General features: G+C 55.2%; 1 protein-coding gene across 1 annotated transcript in view; it reads left to right on the top strand.

Moving 5' to 3' along the window:
- LOC112634685 (IQ motif and SEC7 domain-containing protein 3) overlaps positions 1-8,489 on the top strand; it is a 47,221-nt gene extending 38,732 nt beyond the window's left edge. Inside the window, exons 7-12 of the mRNA XM_025402389.1 lie at positions 541-666; positions 2,551-2,650; positions 2,856-3,017; positions 6,181-6,273; positions 8,272-8,321; positions 8,406-8,489. Of these exons, the coding sequence (XP_025258174.1) occupies positions 541-666; positions 2,551-2,650; positions 2,856-3,017; positions 6,181-6,273; positions 8,272-8,321; positions 8,406-8,480 (606 nt within the window). The 3' untranslated portion in view covers positions 8,481-8,489. The remainder of the gene's footprint in view (positions 1-540; positions 667-2,550; positions 2,651-2,855; positions 3,018-6,180; positions 6,274-8,271; positions 8,322-8,405) is intronic.
- The last annotated feature ends 15,065 nt before the right edge of the window (positions 8,490-23,554 follow it).

Here is a 23,554-nt window from a genome sequence, read left to right as displayed (position 1 = left end):
TCTCCCGCCACAGAGCCGGCGCCCCTCCCCTCTCCCTCCACAGAGCCGGAGCCCCTCCCCTCTCCCGCCACAGAACCGGAGCCCCTCCCCTCTCCCGCCACAGAGCCGGCGCCCCTCCCCTCTCCCTCCACAGAGCCGGAGCCCCTCCCCTCTCCCGCCACAGAGCCGGAGAGCCCCGCACTTCTCCCGCCACAGAAGCAGAGCCCCTCCGCTCTCCCTCCACAGAAGCGGAACCCCTCCCCTCTCCCTCGCCTCTCCCTCCACAGAGCCGGAACCTCTTCCCTCTCCCGCCACAGAACCGAAGCCCCTCCCCTCCCGTCTCTACAGAACTGGAGCCCCTCCCCTCTCCCGCCACAGAACCGGAGAGCCCCTCCCCTCCCTCTCCACAGAACCGGAGCGCCTCTCCTCTCCCTCCACAGAACCAGAGAGCCCCTCCCCTTTCCCTGGGCCCCTCGTCTCCTCTTCTGGAAAATGGGCGCTGTGGTTGGGGAGGCCTCGAGGCCTCTGGTTTCTCCCGCTGAGCGCCACGCCCGCGTGCAGGTGCTGTCGGTGCCCCACCGCCGCCTGGTGTGCTGCAGCCGGCTCTTTGAGGTGACGGATGTGAACAAGCTGCAGAAGCAGGCGGCGCATCAGAGGGAGGTGTTCCTCTTCAATGACCTGTTGGTGGTGAGTGGCCCCCCGCTCCGGGACTGGGCTGGGCTGGGGCTACCCGCTGCCCTGAGCAGCCTGGGCAGGGTCCCTGAAGTGGGCAGGAAAGGACGCCCAGAGGTTTCAGACGGAATGCCTGTTCCGTGGGACGGATCTGCCTTCATGGTGCTTTCACACCGTGGGCGTGAGGGGGCTCAGGCAAACATGCTAATTCCTACTTAGTAAGTCGTGACACCGAGACATCAGATGATCTGCTCGTGGTTGCACAAACTGTTAACAAACTAGATCCCAGACCATTGGCCTCTCCACGTTACAGGAAGCCCAGGGCAGGGAGCGCACAGGGCAGGGAGCGCACAGGGCTGTGCCTCACACCCCAGGGCCTGGGAGGAACAGGGCCTACCTAGGTGGAGCATGCTCTGTCCCTGGGCCTAGGCGAGGCTGGTTTATCTGTGTGTGTGCGCGCGTGCGTGCACATGCATGCACACATGCGTACATCTGTATCCACAGATACTCGTTCCTTGCTCTTTGAAAACAAGTATCCATTCAACAAATATTTAATCAGTGTTGACCCTGAGCCAGGCATTATTGTAGGTCTGGAAAACTGGTGAGCAGGACTGGAACAGGGCTTGCCTCTCCCATGCACGGGCCCTTTCTATCCATGAGCCACACTGGCACTGCCTCTAAAATGATCACAAGCCTGAACCACCTCTCACCACCTCCACTACTATAGTCTTAGCGTGCGCCTGGTACATTCAGTGAACCACATCAGCCTCCACACGGCTCTCCCCACCTCTAAGGTTCACCCCCTGAGAGCAGCAGTGTGATCTCTCTGGAGTACACATTAGGCCACGTGTCCCTTCCCCTAACCTGCCTCCCTGCCCTCTCCTCAGCCCTGTGAGCCGCCTCCCTTCTGTGGGCCAGGCCTTTGTACTTACTGCTCCTTCTTGCGAAGCTCCTCCAGACCTTGCACTCTCCTCTTGCCTTCCTGGCCTCTTTCTTTTCATTCAAGTCTCAAATCACGTTTGATTCCTTACCCTATTTCATTTTCTTCAAAACACTTAGCACCTTGGTTTTGTTTTTTTTTTTTTGCTGTTATGCTTTATTATTTGATCACCTGATGGACACTGTGACACTCCACATTCCATAAGCACTTTGAGGACAAGGGCTCTGTTCTGAGTTCTCCTGTATCTCCAGGGCTCAGCTCACAGAAGTCTCCGAATAGAAATTTGTTTATTAAGCAACCAGATGACTTTACTAAAATAAGCTTTCATTTCAGTAGGGGAGGGAGATAGAAAATAATTAAGAAACAGACAAACAAGATAATATCAGATTGGGGGAAGGCACTATGAAGGCTGCAACCAGGTGATAGTACGGAGAGTGACTGGGGTTAAGGGCCGGATTTGGGTTTGCTGTGGTTTGTTTTCTAGAGGGGGTGGTCCAGGAAGGCATCTCTAAGGAGGTAGCATTTGAGACTTAAGTAATGAGAGTAATGCAGCTGTGCAAAAAGCTGCCGGGAGAGCTGTGGAATGGGAACAGCGTATGCGAGGGGCCCACAGTGGAACCGAGCTTGCCCTTCTCAAGCTACAGAAGGGAGGACACCGTGGCTTGGGCAGAAGTCCAGAGTAAGGCAAGGATCACATCAGGTGGGTTTTACAGACCAGCTGAGGCTCCGTGGCTTGGCTTCTAAGTGCAGAGAGAATAATGACTGTAGGGTTTTGTGCAGTGAAGACGCACATTTTGGTATAGTGTGTGTACATATATGTATATATCTGTATCTGTATGTGCACATTCATCACTGCATGTGTTTACTTCTGTGATCATGCATCCCCCTGGGTGTTTGTGCATCCGTGTTTCCATGACTGTCTGCTCATGAGCACATGTCTATCTCCCTCTCCTGAACAGATTCTCAAACTTTGCCCGAAGAAGAAGAGCTCCTCCACGTACACCTTCTGCAAGTCAGTTGGCCTGCTGGGCATGCAGTTCCACCTCTTTGAGAACGAGTGTAAGTCTTTGACAGCCAATGTAAGTCTTTGAGAAAGAATGGATGAATGAAATGGCTGGGGCGAGTTGAGGGAGAAGTGCTGGACTGCAGAGTGGATAGAGGCATGAGTGCCCCCAAGACCCCGTGCCCTGCTCATGTCTGGCTGGCTCCAGCCCTCAGCTGCTGCTGCTCACAGCCCACTGGGGGCCTGGGGTCTGCTTTCCAGATTACTCTCATGGCATCACACTGGTGACACCGCTCTCGGGCTCCGAGAGGAAGCAGGTGCTGCATTTCTGTGCCCTGGGCTCGGACGAGATGCAAAAGTTCGTGGAGGACCTGAAGGAGTCCATTGCTGAGGTGACAGAGCTGGAGCAGATCCGGATAGAGTGTAAGGACACAGGCTTCCCGAGGCAGCTGGTGGGAGTTCCCATTCAGCAAGGGACAGGGGTAGCTTGAGACAGACATGCCTGACTCCAGGGAGCAGCGCAGCCCTGCCCTGGCCCCACTTCAGACCCTCCCCATCTCCAGGCCCCACCACACCACACTCCCACAGCCCGGGTGGGAGCACCAGTTTCCATGTTTCTTCACAATTAAAGTGAGGCTTGCTAGAGTGCACACACATGTGTACACAGATCAGCCGGCACGTGGGGCTGCACATGGGCCTCTTGGAACAGAGAGCTCTGCTATGTTTTACCAGGATGACCAAGCGAGCTGGCCAGGCAGGCCCATGGGGCTCTGGTGCTTTTCTTCCCACCAAACCGTCTGCTGTTACCTCCCCCGCTGTGGCCCAAGTCTGTACATTGCATCTGGTTGGCCTCATTTCTTCACTCTCTTTTAATCTTGAATCATCCCTCCACTTTATTTTCTTTAAAACATTGTCCTTTTGAAGAGCCTAGGCTGCTTTCTTACTATCCCTCATCTTACAGTAGTCTCTGTTCCTCTAAGGAATGCTTAGATTCTAGATTATTCCATTCAGGCATTTTAGAGAATATGTGGGTCTCCTTGTATGTCCGGGTGGTTTACTGTCCGCTTTGGGGTTAAGGGAACAGCAGCAAGGGCCTGCAACCTGTACCCACCTACAAGCTTGTACTGATTAAGCATCACAGAGGCTCCAGATAGCCTTTAAGGGAGGACTAAATAACAGATTCAGAAACGAAAACAGAAAATTAAAATAGGCTTCAGGACTGCCTGTATGGCCACTTAGTTAAAAAGTGTTTCTAAATTAATATCTGCCCATTAGGCGCTAGGAAAGGCAGGGGGAGATTTTGAGCAGGGGATCAATGTGACAGGCTGGTGCTTTTGAATCATCATTTTTGAGGTTCCTACTACACGCTAAGCAGTTTATTTCTATTTTGTGGATTATCATAGTGACACTGCAAGGTAGGTGCATTGACCCCACTCTACAGCTGAGGCTCAGAGGAGTTCAGCCGTGTGTCCAGGTTGTGCATGTTAGAAGTGGAGGAGCTGTCATTTTCATTTACGTTTGATTCTATACTTTCACTCAGGAGTGAGAGAAGAGGTTCTGTTTATTTTTTCTAAGGAAACAATCTAAATTGGGGTAAAATGAGATCCATCAGACTGGGCTCTAGAACTCAGGTAACTGCTTGGTGGGGAGGGGTGCATATAAACTCCCTTCCTTCAATCTGTTGGCTTATTTGAGTTCAGTGCTGAAACAAACAGATTCTTTTCAAGGGCTGCACTGGATCCCCAGAGAGGCCACCCCTGCTGTTGTTCTGGAGCATTTTCAAGAAAGCACCTTGAAATGGCTTCACCTCTCTCATTGTCTGACTGTCCCAGATGGCTCCGCACTGCCCTGGGGGGCCATAGCACACCAAGTGGCACCAGCATAGGTGAGAGAGGCACCTTCCTCCGTCAGCACAGGAGCAGCATTTACCCCGCTTCCCAAAGTCACAGAGGAGCAGACAGTGTCAGAATCTGTCATGTCAGGAGGTGAATATCCTCTCCTGCTGCCTCAAGGGTAAAAGAGCAGGAAGAAAGGCTCATGCTGGCTCTTAGTCTTCAGTGGAGAGAAAGGGAAGGAACAGCTGAGGGAAGAGGAAGGGCAGGCCAGGGAGACAGGGAGGAAAGGAAGCCAGGAAAAATAAAATAAAATAAAATGGGCTGGACTCAGTGGCTCACACCTGTAATCCTAGCACTCTGGGAAGCTCGAGAGGGAGGATTGCTTGAGCCCAGGAGCTCAAGAACAGCCTGGGCAACACAGCAAGTCCTCGTCTCTACAAAAAAGAAAAGAAAATGGAAAACAGGATCAGCTACCATTTATTGAGGACTTATTATATGTCAGGCACTGGACTAATTCTCACGACAGCGTTCCATAGTGGGCATTATTTTCCTCATTTTACAATAAGGAAACAGGCTAAAAGCACTTAGGGAAGTTGTCCAAGTTCGCAGTCAGTGACAAAACAAGGTTTGCATCCAGTGGCCCAGGACTCCTCACTTGTAATTATGATGCTAATTTCTCCAAAGCCAAGAGAGCTTTGGGGGAGAGCAACAACTCTCAGTGCAGTAAAAATATTTAGCATTGATCGATGGTGTGATTTAGGCAATCAGGACAAATTGTTCTGGTTTGGGGGCCTACAGTTCAGTGTCCCTGGTTTCTAGACAACCAGAGAGACTGAAAATGGAGCCCAGGAGAGTAGCTGTAATAAAAGGAACTTGAGTTATGTCTCCTGGAAAAGAGAAGCAGGAGGAGTGATTTAATAATCCTGTCAAATCTCCAAGGATGGCAGCCGGCAGTTCTATAGCTCCACTGAGAGAAGAACAAGAAGGAATAGGTTTCCAATCCAGTGAGAGGAATTAAAGTTGAGTACCTAGACAGATGTCCTGGCCCCGCAGGCTTGCAACCTCCACACCCTTGGTATGGACTTTCCTCCTCGGGAGAGCTTTGAACACCTTGTGGAGGCTCAGCTGGCCAGGCAGGCTCCATCCTCCCAGGGGCCGGGTGGAGAGGTGAGGTGTCACCCCTGTCAGCAAACTCTGCTATGCCAAGTGCTTCTCACACAATGTAACAAAACTGATACAGGTTGGAGCAAAAGTAATTGCGGTTTTTGCCATTACTTTCACACGCACCTTAATACTTATGGAGTACGGGTCACTAGCCAGACCTTGTCCTCAGTGCTTTATGTGTATTTCTCCACGCAGTCCTCTTAATGACACCTTGAAGCGGGCACAGCTGTCCTCTCAAGTGAGGCATGGAGAGGTTGGGTAACTTGCCTAAAGCCACACAGCCAGGGAGTGTCAGAACCAGGATTCAAAACCAGGCAGTTCACCTCCCTCACATCAGCCTCTTCTGTGCCTCTCTGATGTTCAAGCAGATATGATCATCCCCATGTACAGATGAGGAGACCGTGGTTCCCAGGGGGTATTTTACTTGCTATTCAGTGGTGGGGCCAGACCCGAGGTCCGTGTTTCACAGCATGTGCTGGGACCTCTCGGCTTCTTCCTCCCCTTCCTGCCTGCCCCTCATTTCCTCCCTTACTTCTGTGTGGTTGAGGTTATGGTTTCTCTTGCTCACGGGCCTCTCCATTCCTTAGGGGAGCTGGAGAAGCAGCAGGGAACAAAGACACTCTCCTTCAAGCCCAGCGGAGCCCAGGGGGACCCACAGTCAAAGCAAGGATCGCCGACAGGTGAGCCTCGGCTCTGCCCAGGGCGCCAGCCCCCATGGAGGCCACTCAGGGACCCTGGGTGTGGGTCCTGGGCAATCTGCAGGGAGAGTTGCCCGTTCCCATGGCATGTTTCTTTTTCTGCTGAGGAGTGCCAGGCTTGCCTTCTTTAATCTCATGGGCTTTAGTGGTGGGAGGAAGGAGGAAGGCAAGAGAGAAATGTGTCTGTCCATTTTGCAAACTGCACCAGAGTTCTGGAGTCTATGTGAGATGTCACTGTCTGCCCTGGAGGACTCAGGCAAGAGTCCTGGCATCCCGGGCCCAGCAGGGAGGCCTTCCCTCCTGCAGCCAGGCTGTCTTGACGAGACGAGGGCAAGAGAAACCCCATGAGGAACACTCTCCAACCAGGCAGTATAAGAGGGCAGGGTGACCAGAAGGACCTGGATCTTGCTCTTCTCTGTACAGTCCCTTCACTAATGAGGCAAAAGCACTCCCTAATCCCTGGCTCAGGTCAGCCCACCCCAAATCCAGAGAGACCCTCAAACTCCACTTCTCTAATGGTTTCTCCAGTTGAATTGCTCACTCCAGCCAAGTCAAGTTGGCTCCAGAGGTGGCACCTCCTTCAGCCAGGTTCCCTAGACCTGCGTCCTCTGCCCCCAAGGGCCCCTACCTTCCACCTCCTACCCCAACCTTACCCCCACCTGCAGGGGATCAGGAAAAGTTTCCACCACCTCCCCTCCACCAGCCCCAAATAAAGAGAACGAGGAGAGATGCATGAGAATTCAGTCTCATTCCAGTGACATCCCAGCAAGCCATCCACGACTGTCCACCAATTAGTTAACTCAGTCACTTACTCTTACACTCAACAAACACTTCTCGAATGGCTGCTGCCCTGTGCGGAGCACTGGAAAGCCAGGATCATAGCGAGAAACTCCAGTGGGCTCCACGCGGTCCATGACCTGCCACAGTTGGCCCTGACTCCTGACTTGGAACAGGCAGCAGCACGGGGACTGGTTACGGCAGCGAGGACATGAGATTTGCTTTCCGAGCAGGACACGGGGCTCTTTTTGCTCTGTAGAGGTTCTCACTGTGATGGAATCTTCCCTATATGGGTTTGACCTGCCATCGTGCGTCCATAATTCTCCACGCTGCCTGATTTCAGTTGGCCTCTTCATTTCTATAAGGTCATAGGGCACGGGTCGCTGCTTGTTTTCTCAGCTGTGAAACCCCAGAGCTATAGCTGCGTATTATTCCCTGCCAGATGCCTGTCCCCAGGGACGTGTCCCTTAGTCGCTTCCACAGCTGGGTCTGTCTCATTCCCAGACAATGGTGCAGCTCCCTCTACTGCTGCAAGAAGCAGAGGACTGAGCACAGCAGGGGGAAACTGGCACCCCCAGGGGTTGGGAAATGAGAGGGGCTCCTGTGGGGGTAGGGGTGGAAGCTGGGAGTGACTCAGCCAGAAAGAGCCAATGAGCTATCCATGGAGGTCCACAGGGTCCCTGCTGCTGTGCCAGGCCAGCCAGAAGGCCCTCAGAGTAATTACAGAGCCATTATCGGCTTTTACTGTGCCAGGCACTGCGGTGAGTGCTGTGCAGGCCTCAGCCCATTTGGTCCTCCCCCTCAGCCAGTCTGCAGGGCTGGGAGCAAAGAAGTGTGGCTCACACTCAAGGAGCCTGTGATCCACGGAGGCTGATGAACGTGGCGCCCACAACCCAGGCCTCCTCCAAGCCAGCTTTCACAGTTCGTACTGGGGAGGCTTTGACTGTGGGTAAATCAGATTCCACAATGCCAACATGAGAGAGCGCCAGAGATCTTCTAGTCTGTGGCAGCCCAGAGAGATGTAGCATCTCGCCCAGGTCACCCAGCTCCTAAGTGGCAGAGTGGGACTCCCAATCTCTGCCCCAGTGAGGAGCAGCGTGACCCCGAGTCTTAGCTGCAGAGATGCTTGAGGGGCGCAGGGGAGGGGCAGGTAGCTCATTCTCAGCCAGTAGAGAATGAGCCCTGTGCTCTTTGCATTCAAAGCCAAAAGGGAGGCCGCGCTCAGGGAGAAGCCGGCGGAGAGCACGGTGGAGGTAAGTGGAGCCCTGGTTGCCCAGGTGAGTGACTCCCTGCCCCCTTGTCCTTCTTCTCACCGTCTCTGTTGTTTCTCTTCTCAGGTATTAATCAATGCCTCCCCAGCCCGACTCACCATTTTACCAATTTCAAGAGATACAATTAAAAGTTACTGCTAGCATGGGTAATGCCACTGTTCCAGCACCTAATTAAGCCGCGAGCTCTTTCTCCCCTTTCCCCAGCCTGCTGCCCTCCGAGGCTGAGCTCCCAGACTAACACAGTGGAGACGGAGCTCATGACACCCTAGGGCCATCCTTCCTGTGTGCCCCCAAATCCACCTCCCCAGGAAATGCTCACTGCTCACTGCTCCCCCAGTACTTGCTGTATCAGAGAACCTCACATCCCCTTCCCCAAGTCCTCCCACCCTCCATAGCGGGGAGCCTGGGCTCCCCCGGAGAGTCACCCCTCAGGCCAGGCCCCGAACGATCACTTCTGGGGCAGACCCTGCCCTCTTGGACACCTGGGGCCAGGTTGGAGAACTGAGACTTGGGGGCCGGAGGGAGGGGGACTCCTCCCTGGAACAGCTGGTCCATCTGGAAAGCTGGCCATGGCGTGGGGATGTGTGCAAAACAAAATGAGACAGAGTAGGGTGGGGCTGTCTTGGGGGCTTTCCTGGGGTAAGAGTGATAAACCTGAAGACTGTCTGTGTTGGAGGGGAGGCTGCCCATCTCCACGTCACATAGCGAGGGACTGCAGAAGACCCAGCAGCAGCTGGTCCCTGCCAAACCCCCACAGTGCCACCTATGGGAGGAGCGTGCAGATGCCCCTACAAGCCTCGTGAGCCCCAGCCCTCTCCCACTGGGTCCTCTTGCACCCCAGTGAGTCCCAGCTCCACTCCTTTCCTGCCAGGCCTCCCGGAGCCACCAGCTGCTCATATAGACACCTCCCTTCCCAGCCCCTACTTCGAGCTGGAGGGAGCCCCATTAGGTGTCTTATTAAGGTGCCCTACCCACCAGTCTGACTAAGCCCTGGGAAGAAGCAGGACACCCCAGGGGAGCTCAGTGTCTTCTCTCTCTCCCACGGCCCTCCACCCCCCACACACCCGTGTCTGGAGGAGGCACCTTTACAAGGAGGAGCTTCCTGCCCCAGCAGCTGACAAGCCCCCAGGGTGGGTATTCTATTCCCCGCCCCCCTCCACTTCCCATCCTCCGCAGCTGCCCGTTCTTGAGCCTTGCAGATAAGCACACCTGTGCCCAGCCCTCTGTTCTGTTCTGCCAGCCCTGCCCTGCCCTAGCCTGAGCTACCCAGGGAGGACAACCAACCCCACGCTCTCCTCCCTTCTGCCCTGCCTAATGGCATATGGCTATCTGCAAGGCTGCCACCCTCAGCTAGCTCCAGGGCCCCGCCAGCCTCTGCTCTCCTGCGCAGAGGGCAGCCTCGCCTCCCATGGCCTCAGCTGGACCCCAAGCTCTCTCTCCTCTGCCCTCTCTCTGCCGTTGCTGGCCAAGCCCCTCTGGCAGGTGCTTCTCCATCTTCTCTGAGCTGTTCTGACCTGCTGCCCATGTTCCATCCTCTGTCTCCCCCTTCCCCTCATTCTTTCTTTCATGAGCAGGGAGGTGAGAAGGGGGTCAGAGGAGAGGACATTTTGCTGTCACTTCCGGCTTTACACTCACTGACCACTAAAGAGAAAGGATCCAGACTGGGATGGGGCCGGGGGTGCAGTGGAGGGACCAGAGAGGGGAGGTAAACGGGAGGCGCAGGCTGTGGCCCAGAGCGGGCGCTGCGTGGGGAGCCTCAGGGAGAAGGACTGCTCAGGGGATCTGGACTGGGACAGCCAGACATTCGCCTGGGAGGGCTGCTGCCACGTCCAGGTGGAGGGAGGCAGATGAGCACAAGCCTGTCCTGGCTGTCTCAGGCCCCGTGTCTCCTGGGGAGGAATTCAGAACACAAGCAGGAGGGGGAGGAGCGCGTGCCCTCCAGCGGCTTCTGCCTGAGTGAGGACCCTGGAGGGATCCCCAGAGGCAGGTGGGCCCCAGCCATGCTCTGTACCTGCCGTGTCTTGGAAGGACAGTGAGGGGCTCAGGGAACCTCGGTTTGTTTAGGGGGAGGACCTCAGGCCTGGAAAATGTGCTGAGGTTGGAGGCTGAGAAGGAAGAATAAAGCCTGCGACATGCCGAGTGTGGCAGTTGGGCTCATGAATATTGAGGGGGCAGACAAAGGCCTGGGGAGCCTCAGGAGGGAAGTTGCCTCACTGGGAGTACACAGGTCCGGGAAAGGGTGTCCCTGAACTGCACCTGCAGCCAAAAAACAGGATGATGAAATGCTGGTTTAGGGTTCCGGGGTCATTTTGGGCTGGGCCAGCTGGGTCTAGGCCTGGGATGAGGTACTTCCCCTGCAGCTTCCGTTTCCCCCTCGGTGCTCTGAGCACTGGCCCCAGGTGGTGCTGCCCAAGGACAGATGGCAGCCCAATAGGAAGATCCTCAGAGAGGAGGAGGGTCTCAGCCTCCCCCAGAGGACCCAGGTGTTTGGAGGGGATTGTGGGGTGTCATAGCCATGGGCCGGGGAGCTTGGGGGTGGAACGGTGTGAGGAGTTAAATCCTTCTCCTTCCAGAATCCTCTAGCCTCCCTTCCACCCATCTCCTCCACCTCCCGCTGCTAGCAAGGAGAGGCCAGGCTAGTTCACAGTGACCTCCATGTCTGCGGGCGGAGGCTCATGCCCCGCCTTGGGGATCAAGGTTGGAGCCCTCTCTGGGGATCCCCTCCTGCAGCCAGGCAAGTTAACCAGGACCCAGCTTGGGCCAGAATGACAGCTGGGGAGCTGACTCTGCCTTGGCTGTTTGGGCTGCTCTCGAATGCAGGGTCACGGCCTTGGGGAGTCTGGGAGGACAGGTAGGTCCAGATCACCCTTTGGCATTCTGGGGTTTAAGCCTCTATGATGTCAACGGTACCAGTGATTCTTCCTCTATAACAAGGCTGGAGGGAACAGAGAGATATGAAAGGCTCAAAAATGCTTGGCCCTGTCCCTGGGTCTGCCCTCCTTTGCCTCAACACACTCCTAGGAGGTGGGGAGGGGCAAAGACTATGGCCCCTGCTTTCAAGCTCAGAGTGTGGTGGAAAAGGAGGTGAGGAGGCGTTTTCCCATGGCCTAGGGACACCCAAAAGCTCCGTGAAGTCAGGCGGCAGAGGAATGCAGAGCCCATCTTACAGATGGAGAGACTGAGGCCACAGAGCGACGCCGCTCACAGTCAGTGGCAGGACATGCCAGCCTCTCGACTCCTCTCTCCCTCCTGGGCAAAAGCCAGAGTCAGAACCCAGTCTTCTTGCGGGTAGAGAGATGGAGAGAGGGTCAGAGTGAGGGCTGAGAGTGGGAGGGAGGCCAGGGGAAGCTCAGGGCAGCCTGTCCTCGCAGCTGGGAATTAGTCTTGTAACATTTCATGCTTCTCTGGCTGTTTCTAAACTAGGTGTCAATTCACAACAGGCTTCAAACGTCCCAGCACAACTCCGGGCTGGGGGCCGAGAGGGGAGCGCCGGCGCTGCCGCCAGACCTGCCGCCTAGCCCCCTGAGAGAGCAGCCCCCGCCGCTGCCGCCGCCGCCACCCACACCCCCGGGCACCCTGGTGCAGTGCCAGCAAATTGTCAAGGTCATTGTCCTGGACAAGCCCTGCCTGGCCCGCATGGAGCCCCTGCTGAGCCAGGCTCTCTCCTGCTACACCTCGTCCTCCTCTGACTCCTGCGGCTCCACACCCCTGGGCGGCCCCGGCTCTCCAGTCAAGGTCATCCACCAGCCGCCGCTGCCCCCGCCCCCGCCCCCCTACAACCACCCTCACCAGTTCTGTCCACCAGGCTCCCTGCTGCACCGGCGCCGCTACTCCAGTGGCTCAAGGAGCCTGGTGTAGACTCTGCCCCACTCCCCTGCTGCCCCCGGAGGGCTGGCCACTGGGGGGCCTGGGCTGCCCCTCCACTGCTCCCCACACCCTGGCACGATGCGTTCCTGGTCACTGATCACCATCATTTTGGGAAGAGAATCCCAATCCTGGCACCTGGGTTTGCCTCATCCAACATCCTTCCCTTTCTCAGCTGCACCCCGACTCCAGTTCTGAAGACACACCTCACTCTCCCGGGGCCCTACGCAGCCAGACCCGGCGAGGCCTCCTCTTCCCCTGGCCACCACGTTCCCCCCTGGACCATGGACTGAAGAAACGAGCTGAGGCTCTAACTGGCTTGCAGGCTTTGAGTCTGTTAGTGCCCGGGGACCTCGGGCCATGGGGCAGCAGCATGAGGCTGGGCCGGCCGGCAGTGGAGCACTAGACTGAAGGCGGCTGGCTCGCAGCCCAGAACTAGTGCCTCCGTGGCTGTGCTGAGGGGAGGAGGGTTGGTCCCGCTCCCTGGAGGGACAGGTGGGAGAAGTGGGGGGGGGGCTTTTTCTGCTGCCCCCACCCCCAAGCCTGGCGCTCTCAGGAGGCTACTCCTTGGTCCCCAGGGACGTTGGCTGTCCTGACCATGTCCTTCCCCTCCTCCCGGGGCCTCTGCTTCCTCAGGAGCTGCCCAGACTCCAGAAAAGCTTGGAGAAAGGGAGGCAGGAAGAGGAGCACTTTAGCTCTCTGCGGGTCAGTTCAGCAGGGTCATAGGATTGTGAGGTCATGGATCTGCAAAATGCACCTTTTTAAAGAGTTTCTTAGTTCCCCAGCCCCAGCTAATACCCAGCCAGTGCTGTGTGCACACAGGCATGTGCACATAAACATGCATGAGAACCAGGCCATTCCTTCCGTTGTGCAAGCAGAAGTGGAGAGGGGCAGTGATCTGCCCAGCAGAGACGGGGCTTGGCGCGAGGCAGGGCTCCCTCTTGTGTGAGTCTGTGGCCTCCAGGAGGGACTTGGGTGCAGAGGTAAGCAAGAAAAATGGGCTCCAGAGACAGATGCATTTCCCCTGCACCCCTCAGCCTTTAAATATTTCCCCCTCCTAGAAGGTTCTAGACCTCCCCTTCCAGCAGGGGTGCCCAAGAGTCCCTGGACCCTCAAAATTGCAAAGGAGGCCCAAGCGTGGCTCACTGACCTCCCAGGGCCCAGCAAGATGGGATAGCCAGCCTTAGGTGGCCCCACGAGCTCAAGCCTGGGGAAGATGAGAGGCAGCTACCCCAGAGACAACAGGAGCCGTACCATGGCCTGCCCAGTCAGGCCCTATCAGGACGTGTCTGTCCCAAGCCTGGCCAGGCTCCAGTTCTGTGCCAGCAGCTCATTGCTGTCCTGTGTGCAGGTCCCCCCACACTTGGAGCCTGTGGTTAAGGCCTTCTGGGAGAGGAAGTGAACATGAGTCAAGTGTGACATGGACTTCAATCTCCCCACCCTTCCCCTGCCCTGCCCCACCTGCAGTAGCTAGGCCAGGTAGGAAGCAAGGATCATTCCCGGCTCTCAGAGGTTCCAGATGACCTAGTTTCATTTTGTGTGTGTGTGTATGTGTGTGTGCGGTCACTCAGACGTCACTGTGATATCACCCAGTGAGTCTATTTCTGGCCCTGTCTTTGTCGGCCCAGTTTCCGTAACTTGCAGCCAATTTGCCCTCTCCCCTGTGGCTGCCAGCCCGTCTGCCCCTCCGTGTCCTTGCTGCCGTGGCCCTCCTCTGTTTTCGGTAACAGAGATGCTCCAGCCATTGCATTTCAGAGTGGAGCAGACAACAGATGGGGTACACAAATTCAGACACCTCTGATGCCCTTAGCCAAGGCAGGGATCGCCCTTAAAGTGAAGGCCTGGACAGGAGGTGTCAGGGACTTGGGAGGAGTCCTGGGGATGGGAGTGGAGGAATCTTAAAATGAGGGAAGCTGAAAATAGAATGAAAACGATGACTAAGAGGCAGGAGTGCTAGGTATGGGGGAATAGGAACTATGAGCTAAATATATTTAGGGGGTGGGGGCCAGGGACACTGTCCCAGACAGCCCTAGCACGACAGGCAGGACCCTGTCCCCTGCTCACATAGCTCTTCAAGCTTACAAAGTACCCTCTCCCCTGTTGAGGGGCACAGTAACCCCAGGCCCTCCCTCCCACCTCAGCTGAAGCCCAGATCTTCCAAATTGGAACCAGCAAAAGTCAGGGCTGGCGCGCATGTGGGCCTCCATCTGAGAACCTGGACTCTCAGGCACTTCAGGGCCCCTGCCCCAGGGCAGAGGCCCACCCCTTGGGTCGGTGCAGTGGCTGCCCTGGGCCCCACTGGCAGCACAGGGAGTCTGCAGGAAGCAGCCCGGCCTGGGGTCAGCTTCCCATGGAGCCAGTCCAGAGCTGGGAGGGGCATTCAACCCCTGAGAGCCTGGGGCAGGACACAGCTGCCCTCCTCACTGTCAGGGGAAGCAAGTGCCCAACATCTGTAACCCTTCCCTGCTCAGTCCCCAGGCCAAGGTTGGGCCTCCTCCCCGTCCCCATCACTGTCCCCAGAGCCTAGACCTCGGGGACCTGGGAAAAGCCTCCTGCTCCCTCCCGAGGGCAGCAGACAGAGCAGGGCCTCCAGCCCCCCAGAGGACCAGTGGGGGTGCTCTTAGGCCTTCCTGCTCTCCCCAGGTTGCGGGGACAGTAGAGTGCTGACTGAGCCCCAGACTCAATCACCCAAAGATGGCCCCACTCTATCCACTCCAGACCTTTGGGAAATCTGGGTCCCTCTCCTGATTTGATCCATTTGGCCCCAACTCCAGAGTCTGGAATGGGAGATGAAACTAGTTTTCCACCCACTTTTGGGGAAATCCCACCCCCAGGTCTCTAGCAAGCCCTGCTGACAGCTTGTCCTGGAAGCCTGCCTGCCTGTCTCCACGGGTGTCTCGATCCAGCACACACTGATCAGCCCTGCGTCTTCGGGCCCCTGCGCCACCGGTCCCCACGGCCCGCCAGGGGTCTCTGTACCCACTAGGCTTCCCTGATGACCATCTGTCTGTCCGTCCCTGTGTCTGCTGTACGTCCCTCCTGCTGCACCCTCTCCCCACACACCCGTCGCCCATAAGAGAAAAACCTCTCTAGGGAAAGGCAGGGTGGCTCCACCCAGCAACTAATCCAAATGGCAAATATTTTGTAACAAAATAGCCCAGAGGTATTTTATCTGTTCAATTCATAGAGTTTTAGAGATTATATTGAAAGATGTCACTTGAGCAAACTGTGTTGGTGCAGCTTCTTTTGCTCTCCCAGCAGGGAGGGCCCGCCTTAAATCAGAGCATCTCTTCGGTGAGGATTTGAGAAGGACACGGATGCCCTCAGCCTCTCAGGCTGCTCTCCCCTGGCCACAGCAGTACTATTCCTTTACCCCAGGACAATGCACTCATGTCCCATGGTTAGGAACCCCCGTCTTCCATAAAGGAGACTTGGGTGTGGGAAGATAAGGTAAGTCTTCCCATGGGTGGGCACTGGCAGAGCTGGGGACAGGGCTAGGAAACTGACCACCGTGTGTGTGGGCCTGACTCCGCTAACACATGCATACACCCCTCACTCCACCTCCCCGACCACACACACACACAGCTTCCAGCCGGTCCAGAAAGCAGGCTACAGTGGAGACCAAAGGCAGCTTTGGAGGGAGGAGACCCCACGGCAGTCAGTACACCTCCGGGGCGGGGAGGAGGACCACCTCTGGCCTGCTTGGCTTTCTGCAGTGAAGAGTGAGGGTTTATCAGGGTGCGGGGGAGGCCATCCCACTGGCCATGCCAGACATCAGCTCCCAAAGCCTGACTTCAGTGGCAGGGTCTGGTTTGTCCAGCCCTGGGGTCCAGTCTTCCTGAAATGCAGGAGCAATGGGGCCCATGAAAGGACTAGAGGAAGATGGTTGGGGACAGTGCACAAAGCCACAGAGAGCAATTCAGCAAACATATGCTGAGCCCCACAGTGTGCCAGGTCCCCTACTGGGAGCCAGAAGGGATGCCAAGGTTCTGGGAAGGATATGGATGTGACAGTAACCAAGTGGCTGTGAGGAAGCAGGGAAGGCTGGAATGAGGACTGGAGAGGTGCAAGGGCCCAGCCAGGTGCTCACAGCCAGGTGCAATGCTCAGCTCAGCTCCATGGGGCTTGAGATGGTGGTTCTCCTGGTCGGGGAGAGAGGAGAGCGCCTTCCAGCAACACTGAGTCATCAGAGGAGAGCAATTGGCTGCCCCAGGACACCCGAGGGCACCCAGCTCTCCTGGTGACCAGAATTCTGAACACCTAGAAATCCCAACAGCTTCAGGACCTTCCTCAGGCTGGCTCCTGTCATTCCCAGCTAAAGGGAAAGGAAGCTTGACCTCACCCTCTTCCCAGGAAATGGGAAATTCCAGAGTAAGCTGGAAGCCAGCTATGACCTGTCCCATCCTGGGAAATCTCTGACCTGGGAAGCTGAGGACTGACCCCTTGAGAGCACTCTGCGGGGAACCAGCTCAGCCCGGGCCTGGGAGAGAGCCAAGGGCCAAGACGGCCCTGCTGCTCTCTGTGCCGGATGCAGGCCTATGGCACCATTCTCCAAATCTCAGTTCCCTCAGCTCATCTAGGATGAATACTTGTCCCTCCAGTGAGAGGAAGACCATCCTGTTCTGACAGAGCCCGTCTGGTGGTCCAGACCCCTCTGTGCCCATCTGCCGTAGGGATGGAGAGCTACGGTCCATGCATCTCCCTCCATAATGACCCTTTGCAGATAGAAGAATGTCAGACTCATCAGTCATTGACTTAGAATGCTCCTAGTAAGGGGTCCCGGGACGTACTGGTTTCTGGCTGAGAGCAGTGGCCCAGAGCTCGTGCTGGAAATCAGGATGAACTGAACGATAAGTTTGTGACCACCTGCTGAGCACTGTTCTAGGTGCTGGGGGCTATGCAGTGAAGGGGACAGGGAAGGTTCACACTGGGCGGTGCCATCAACAAGAAATGGAGCAGCTGCCTTCACATAGAGGATGGTGACCCAACTGGAGTGATGGGGAGAGCCTGTTTTAGGGTGAATATTCAAGGAAGGCCTCTCCAAGGAGGAGAATTCAACAAGGTCAAGGTCCGGTCTGAGGGCAGGTGAACAGTTCAGAGACCATCACTTCAGGTCAAATGACCACATACTTATGAGGCAGAAACCAAGACAGTTTGTCAAAAAATGGTTTCCTGATATATGCATTTACTTACATGAAAAAATCTTACGAAAGTGTAAACATGAATTTCAAAACATCTTTACTGAGGAAAGCAAAATTGGTCTTCTAGCAAATCCAGGGCAGACGGTCACCATAGTCACAGGCCAGGAGAAGAAGTGCTTGAGAGTGGGCAGTCAGGCGCTCCAGCCGGGCAAGGATGAGGCCAGGGGTGGGACAGAGCTAAGGCCATGTGGGCAGCCGTCACCGCAGGAAGACCAGGCCACCAAAGTAGACCACAGAAAGCACACACCAGCAACAGTGAAGTCAAGCTACCCTGAGCCGAAGCAGCTGCTGCCCAGAGCAAGCACGTGCTTGTGGGACCCTGTGTATGGATGGGGAGCAGCACACTCCGGGTCAAGGCAGCCTGCTGTCCACCTCCTCCTCTGTTGCCTCAAACCAAGAGGGCTCAGGTTTCCCATTTTTAAATTTTTCCTGTATTTATGTTTCAAAGAAGGGGCCTTGGTCTGTCGTCCAGGCTGGAGTGCACTGGTACGATCACAGTTCACTGCAGCCTGCAACTCCTGGGCTGAAAGGACCCTGCCCGCCTCAGCCTCCCAAGTAGCCTAGACTACAGGTGCGTGCCACCATGCCCTGCTGATTCTTACGTTACTATTATTATTATTTTTGTAGAGATGGGGGTCTCTCTCCAGCCTAGCCAACACAGTAAAACCCCATCTCTACTAAAAATACAAAAATTATCCCGGCATGGTGGCGTGAGCCTATAATCACAGCTACTCAGGAGGCTGAGGCACGAGAATCGCTTGAATCCGGGAGGCGAAGGTTGCAGTGAACTGAAATCATGCCACTGCACTCCAGCCTGGGCAACAGAGCGAGACTGTCTCAAAATAATAAAATAAAAAAATAAAGATGGGAGATCTCTATTGCCCAGGTTAGTCTTGAACTCCTGGGCTCAAGGGATCCTGTCACCTCTGCCTCCTGGGTAAACTGAGACTACAGGCATGCACCACTATGCCTGGCTAATTTTTGTATGTTTTGGTAGAGACGGAGTCTCACTATGTTGCCCAGGCTGGTCTCGAACTCCTGGCCTCAAGGTATCCACCCACCTCGGCCTAGGCTTGCCATTTTTAAATAATGGAATGGACTCCATGGCCTATTGCCCAGCAGTCCCAGGGAGTCCAGGGGTAACAGCCTTTCACATCTCACCGTGAACCCCACAGAACTGAAGAGAGACTGATTTCTCCTTCAAGGGGTTGACGCTACATGGCTGTGGCCCTTGGCACGCCTCCTCCCACCCCAGCTCCAATAGATGTGGCCAACTGATCATTGCTTTCTGGGAGTCACCGTCAATCACATGTGCTGACTCCAGGCTGAAATGAACTTGCCAACCGCCCCATGGTGTCCTCATGGAGATACCTGCAAGGAAGGCATTTTGACGGGAGGTGGCTTAGAGCAGGGAGCAGCAGGCTGGGGGTGTGGCCCTCCTAGTACCACTGCTCTCAGTGGACAGCAGCTCTGGGGGTGCTGGCTTTGGCTCCTGAGCTCTGCCCCTCAGGGACTCAGGGCTGCTTCCTGCCAGGACTCCTCACTACTCAGCAACCTGTCAACTACCCTGTGCACCGGGTCCCCTCCCTCACCTTCCTCAGGGTGAGCTACATGGCCACCAGGGCCACAGATGAAGGTCTGAAGATGCCCAGGCAGGAAGGACGCTCCATCCAGGGCAGAGCCTTTGGAGCTAACGCAGACCCTGTGGAGGCCGGGGAGGTTCCTTCCAGGAGAACATGAGGCCCAGCCAGAGCCAGGTGGCCTGGAGCCACAGGCTGAGTTCGGATCTGCTCCCCTTCCCTTCCCAGGACAGCAGCCAGGCCCCAAGATAGACCCACGCCCAGGTCAGAGTCAGGGAGGTTAAATGAGGGCACAGGAATGAGGGGTGCAGAGGGGACAGGTCCAGAAGTGGTTCTGCCAGAATTTCCTTCCGGAGGGGCTGGAGGAGAGGGAGCTGGAGCTCAGCGGGTGGGTGGATGGGAGCGCTCTCCTCCCCTGCGCCCTCCCTCCCGTGCCCCTGCAGGTCTGCATGGGTTCCCTCCCTGGGGAACCAGGCCGCCTAACCCACCAGCCGGCCCCTAGCACCTCAGCACTTCCTGCTCCCATGACCCTAAGGATTAAGTGATCTCAAGCCTGGCTCTGGGAAAACTGTGGGAACCGGCCGCTGGGAAGACGACCTGGCTGTGACTCCCACGTTTCCAACTTCCTAGACAGACCCGCCTTGCCCTCCTTTCCTCAAAAACCCCGAATCCCCTTTCCTTCTGAGACATCCGGGCTAGGCACCAACCTCCCTCCCTGAGCCCTCAGAGGGAATGGAAGGCCAGGGAGTCACAGAGCCCGCAGTGCCAGGCCTGCAGGCTAAGTCACAGGCCAGTCATCCTTCTATGGCTAACGGGACGACTTCACTTAAGAGGTTCAAAAAGAAGAACAGAAAAAGCCCAAAGGAAAGACATAATAAAGGCAAACGCAGAAGTAATAAAATAGAAAATAGATATACAATAGAAAATATGAACAAAACCAAAAGTTAGTTCTGAGAAATGACTAATAAAGTTGACAAACCTCTGATAAGACTGATCACAAAAAAGAGAGACGGCACAAATAAATAACCTGAGGACCAACAGGGAGAACATAACTATGAATGCTGCAGAGATTTTCAAAATAAAATACTTCAAATCAACTATAGACCTATGGCAAGAATTTTGAAACCCGCCACAAGATAAACGCTGTCCTAGAAAAATATCTTACCAAATCGTGCTCAAGAACAAACAGAAAATTTGGGATGTAAAACCATTAAATTAAAGTGGAATAGGTAATTACAAGCCTTAGGGCCAGGAATCTCAGCAGTTCGGGAGGCCAAGGCAGGAGATCACTTGAAGCCAGGAGTTCAAGACCAGCCTGGGCAACATAGTGAGACCCCCTCTATACACAGATTTTAAAAATAAGCCAGGCATGGTGGTATGCAACTGTAGTCCCAGCTACTCGAAGGCTGAAGTGGGAAGATCACTTGAGCCCAGGAGGTTGAGGCTGCAGTGAACCAGGACTGCACCACTGAACTCCAACCTGGGCAACACAGCGAGACCCTTTTTCAAAAAAAGAAAAGAGAGGGCCAGGTATGGTGATTCAAGCCTGTAATCCCAGCACTTTGGGAGGTGGAGGTGGGCAGATAACTTGAGTTCAGGGGTTCGAGACCAGCCTGAGCAACATCGTGAACCCTCGTCTCTACCAAAAATACAAAAAATTAACGTCACTCCAGCCTGGGCGACAGAGTGAGACTCTGTCTCAAAAAAAAATAAAAAAGAAGGAAAGTATTCACCACTGCCCACCCCCACCCCCAGGAAAAATCACACAACACCAGGCCAGACGATTTACAAAATCTACTACACTTCAAGGAACAGATAATCCCAATAGCCTATTAACTCTTTCAGAAAAGAGAAAGAGAAAGAACATCTGCAAACTCCTTTTCATGAGCCTAGTGTAATCTTAAAAACAAAAACTAAAGCAGACAAGGATGACATGAGACAAGACTACCAACCAATCTTGCTATGGGCATAAATTCAGAAATTCTAAACACAATATTAGCCTACCAAACCCAGTATTGAATGACAAAAAAAGATATGCCATAACCAAGTAGGGTTTGCCCCAGGAATCAAAAGATGATTAAGTACTAGAAAAATATAATACTGCGTTACAGTAACAAAGGAGAAAAACAATATGATCATCTCAATAGATGAAGAAAAAGCAATCCATAAAATTCAACCCTTACTATTGATTTGAAAAAAACCTACAGAACTTGAAACAGAGGAAACCCTCATAGCCTAAGTAAATGGTATCTATCAAAAGTCATCAGCCGGCCAGGCATGGTGGCCCACACCTGTAATCCCAGCGCTTTGGGAGGCTGAGGTGAGTGGATCACTTGAGGTCAGGAGCCTGAGACCAGCCTGGCCAACGTGGTGAAATCCCGTTTCTACTAAAAACACAAAAATTAGCCAGGCATGGTGGCTTATGCCTGTAATCCTGCTACTGGGGAGGCTGAGGCAGGAGAATCGCTTGAACCCGGGAGGCAGAGTTTGTAGTGAGCTGAGATCATGCAGTTGCACTCCAGCCCGGGCGACAGAATGAAACTGTCTCTCAAAAAAAAAAAAAAAAAAAAAAAAAGCAGCCGTCATACTAATGAAATGTTAGGGTTCCTGTCAAAACCAGAAAGGAAGCAAGGATGCCTGCTGCCACAACTTCTAGTTACCAAATGAAGGAAGACAAGAAAAAGAAAAAGAATCATGATTGGAGAAATAAAACTGTCATTATTTCCAGACAGTCTGATTGTCTATGTAAAACACCCTAAAGAACCAAGAGGAAAAAAACGATTACAATTAACCCAGAGGAAAAGGCTGAGGGTGGACAGGGAGCCCAGGTCTCCGGATAGCCGGCCGGCTAAGGCGGGTCCCCACGCCCCACCCGCCGTCATGGCTGCTCTCTGTCCTGCTCCCCCAGGACCCCCCTCTCAATGACAGACCCAAATTCCAACTGCACTTGTTGAAGACCCACTCTGGCTACCTTTGCTTGCTCCCTGTGCCGGGGGTCTTAGTGAGACGGGGACTGAGTCCTGCTTGGGGAGAGGATTTGCCCACTTCGAGTCCCGCATGCTGAGGTGCAGCGTCAGAGTTCTGGCCTCGGGGCCAGGGCCTTTTGGATGTGACAGCCACCCTCTGTGTGTGAGTGAGATGTGCTTGGGCAGAAAAAGCCTCAGAATGTGACTACACCAGAAGTTTCCGCTAGACTCTGGTTACAGCCATGGGTTGGGCACTGAGCCTGTGGAGGAACACGAGCCTGCAAGGGCTCAGCCTTGGCAGGGAGCAAGCTCTCCTCTCTGTGGCATCATCTGGCAACTTGTGCTCGTCTCCCCAGTCAGTTCCTTCCCAGTCACAGGCCAGCAGGCTCCTCAGACCTGACAGGCAATCTGCCCTGCTGTGGCCAGACTGGAAGCAGAGGGCACTGGAATGCAGGTCGCTAGGGCCCAGGGCACTGACCCACCTCAACCCTGTGCCACCTGCCAGGCTTGGCTCTCATCTCTCCCCATCCTCTCTGGCAAACACATCCTCCCATGGCCACTGCATCAATGGGTGGTTAACAAGCTCCTCATCCCTGTCAGATCCAATCAGCCCTTGTTACTTCACTGAGCAGCAGAACCCGCAGGGAAGCTGTGTGGGCTGGGTTGCCAGGAAGCTGGGCATGCGAGCACGGAGGTGGCAGGGACAGAGACAGCCAGTCTTCACCTCCTCATGCCAAGGAGAGGGTAAGCCCAGGGTCAGGGGAGAGCTCTGGAGGGATCAAAGGAGGTGAGGCTGTGGGGGAGAGGCAGGGGCTCAGGCAGAAGGGAACCGGGGGGCTGAGGGACGCCTCTGAACAGGGGCCACGCCTGACCCTCAAAGAGGGTGACTCTTGCGCTCTGGGAAGTGGCCGCAACAGCACCCCCAGGCCAGAGTGCACGCTGAAGCTCGACTGTCCAGGGGCGCACTCGACCCAACAGAGCCCACATGGGAGGAGCCGAGACCTTCCACCAGCAGCCACCAGCCGCTGTCAGCCAGGCCAAGGAACTGCGAGCAGCTGGACCCAAGGATGGGTATTAGTTACCTACTGCTATGTAAAAAACTCACCCCAAAACTCACGACTTAAAACAACCATATGCATTTCTCACCTCCCACTGGGGTCAGGCATTCGGGACCCACTTGGCTGGGCATTTCTGGCTCAGGCCCTCGGTGAAGCCGCAGTCCCTATCTCAGCCAGGGCTGCTGCCACTAGAAGCCTTGGCCAGCTGGGAGGATACACTTCTAGGCAGTGTCTTCGCCTTGCAACGAGCTGCTGCTGTTGACCGTTGGTGGGAGGCCTTGGTTCCACATGGGCCTCTCTACTGGGGACTTGGGTCAACTGTGCCCCCAGACAGTTGAGCTTTGGTGTATCTCTGCCATGTGGGCGCTGCTGTGGCCTGCCACTTGAGATGCAGCTCTGAAATTCGAGGTAGCCACTACCCTTCTTCGGGAGACAGTCCATGTGGGAGAGGGACTTGATCCAGGATTAATGAATAGCATCAAAGAGTGTGAGGTCCACACAGGAGCAGGCTGGAGCCTGTGACCATCCTGCTACCACCCCTTGTGA

Source organism: Theropithecus gelada, chromosome 11 (assembly GCF_003255815.1).
Source record: "Theropithecus gelada isolate Dixy chromosome 11, Tgel_1.0, whole genome shotgun sequence".
NCBI classification, from domain to species: Eukaryota; Metazoa; Chordata; class Mammalia; order Primates; family Cercopithecidae; genus Theropithecus; species Theropithecus gelada.
Note: the sequence above shows the minus strand (reverse complement) of the source record. Positions and strands in the feature narration are given on the sequence as shown.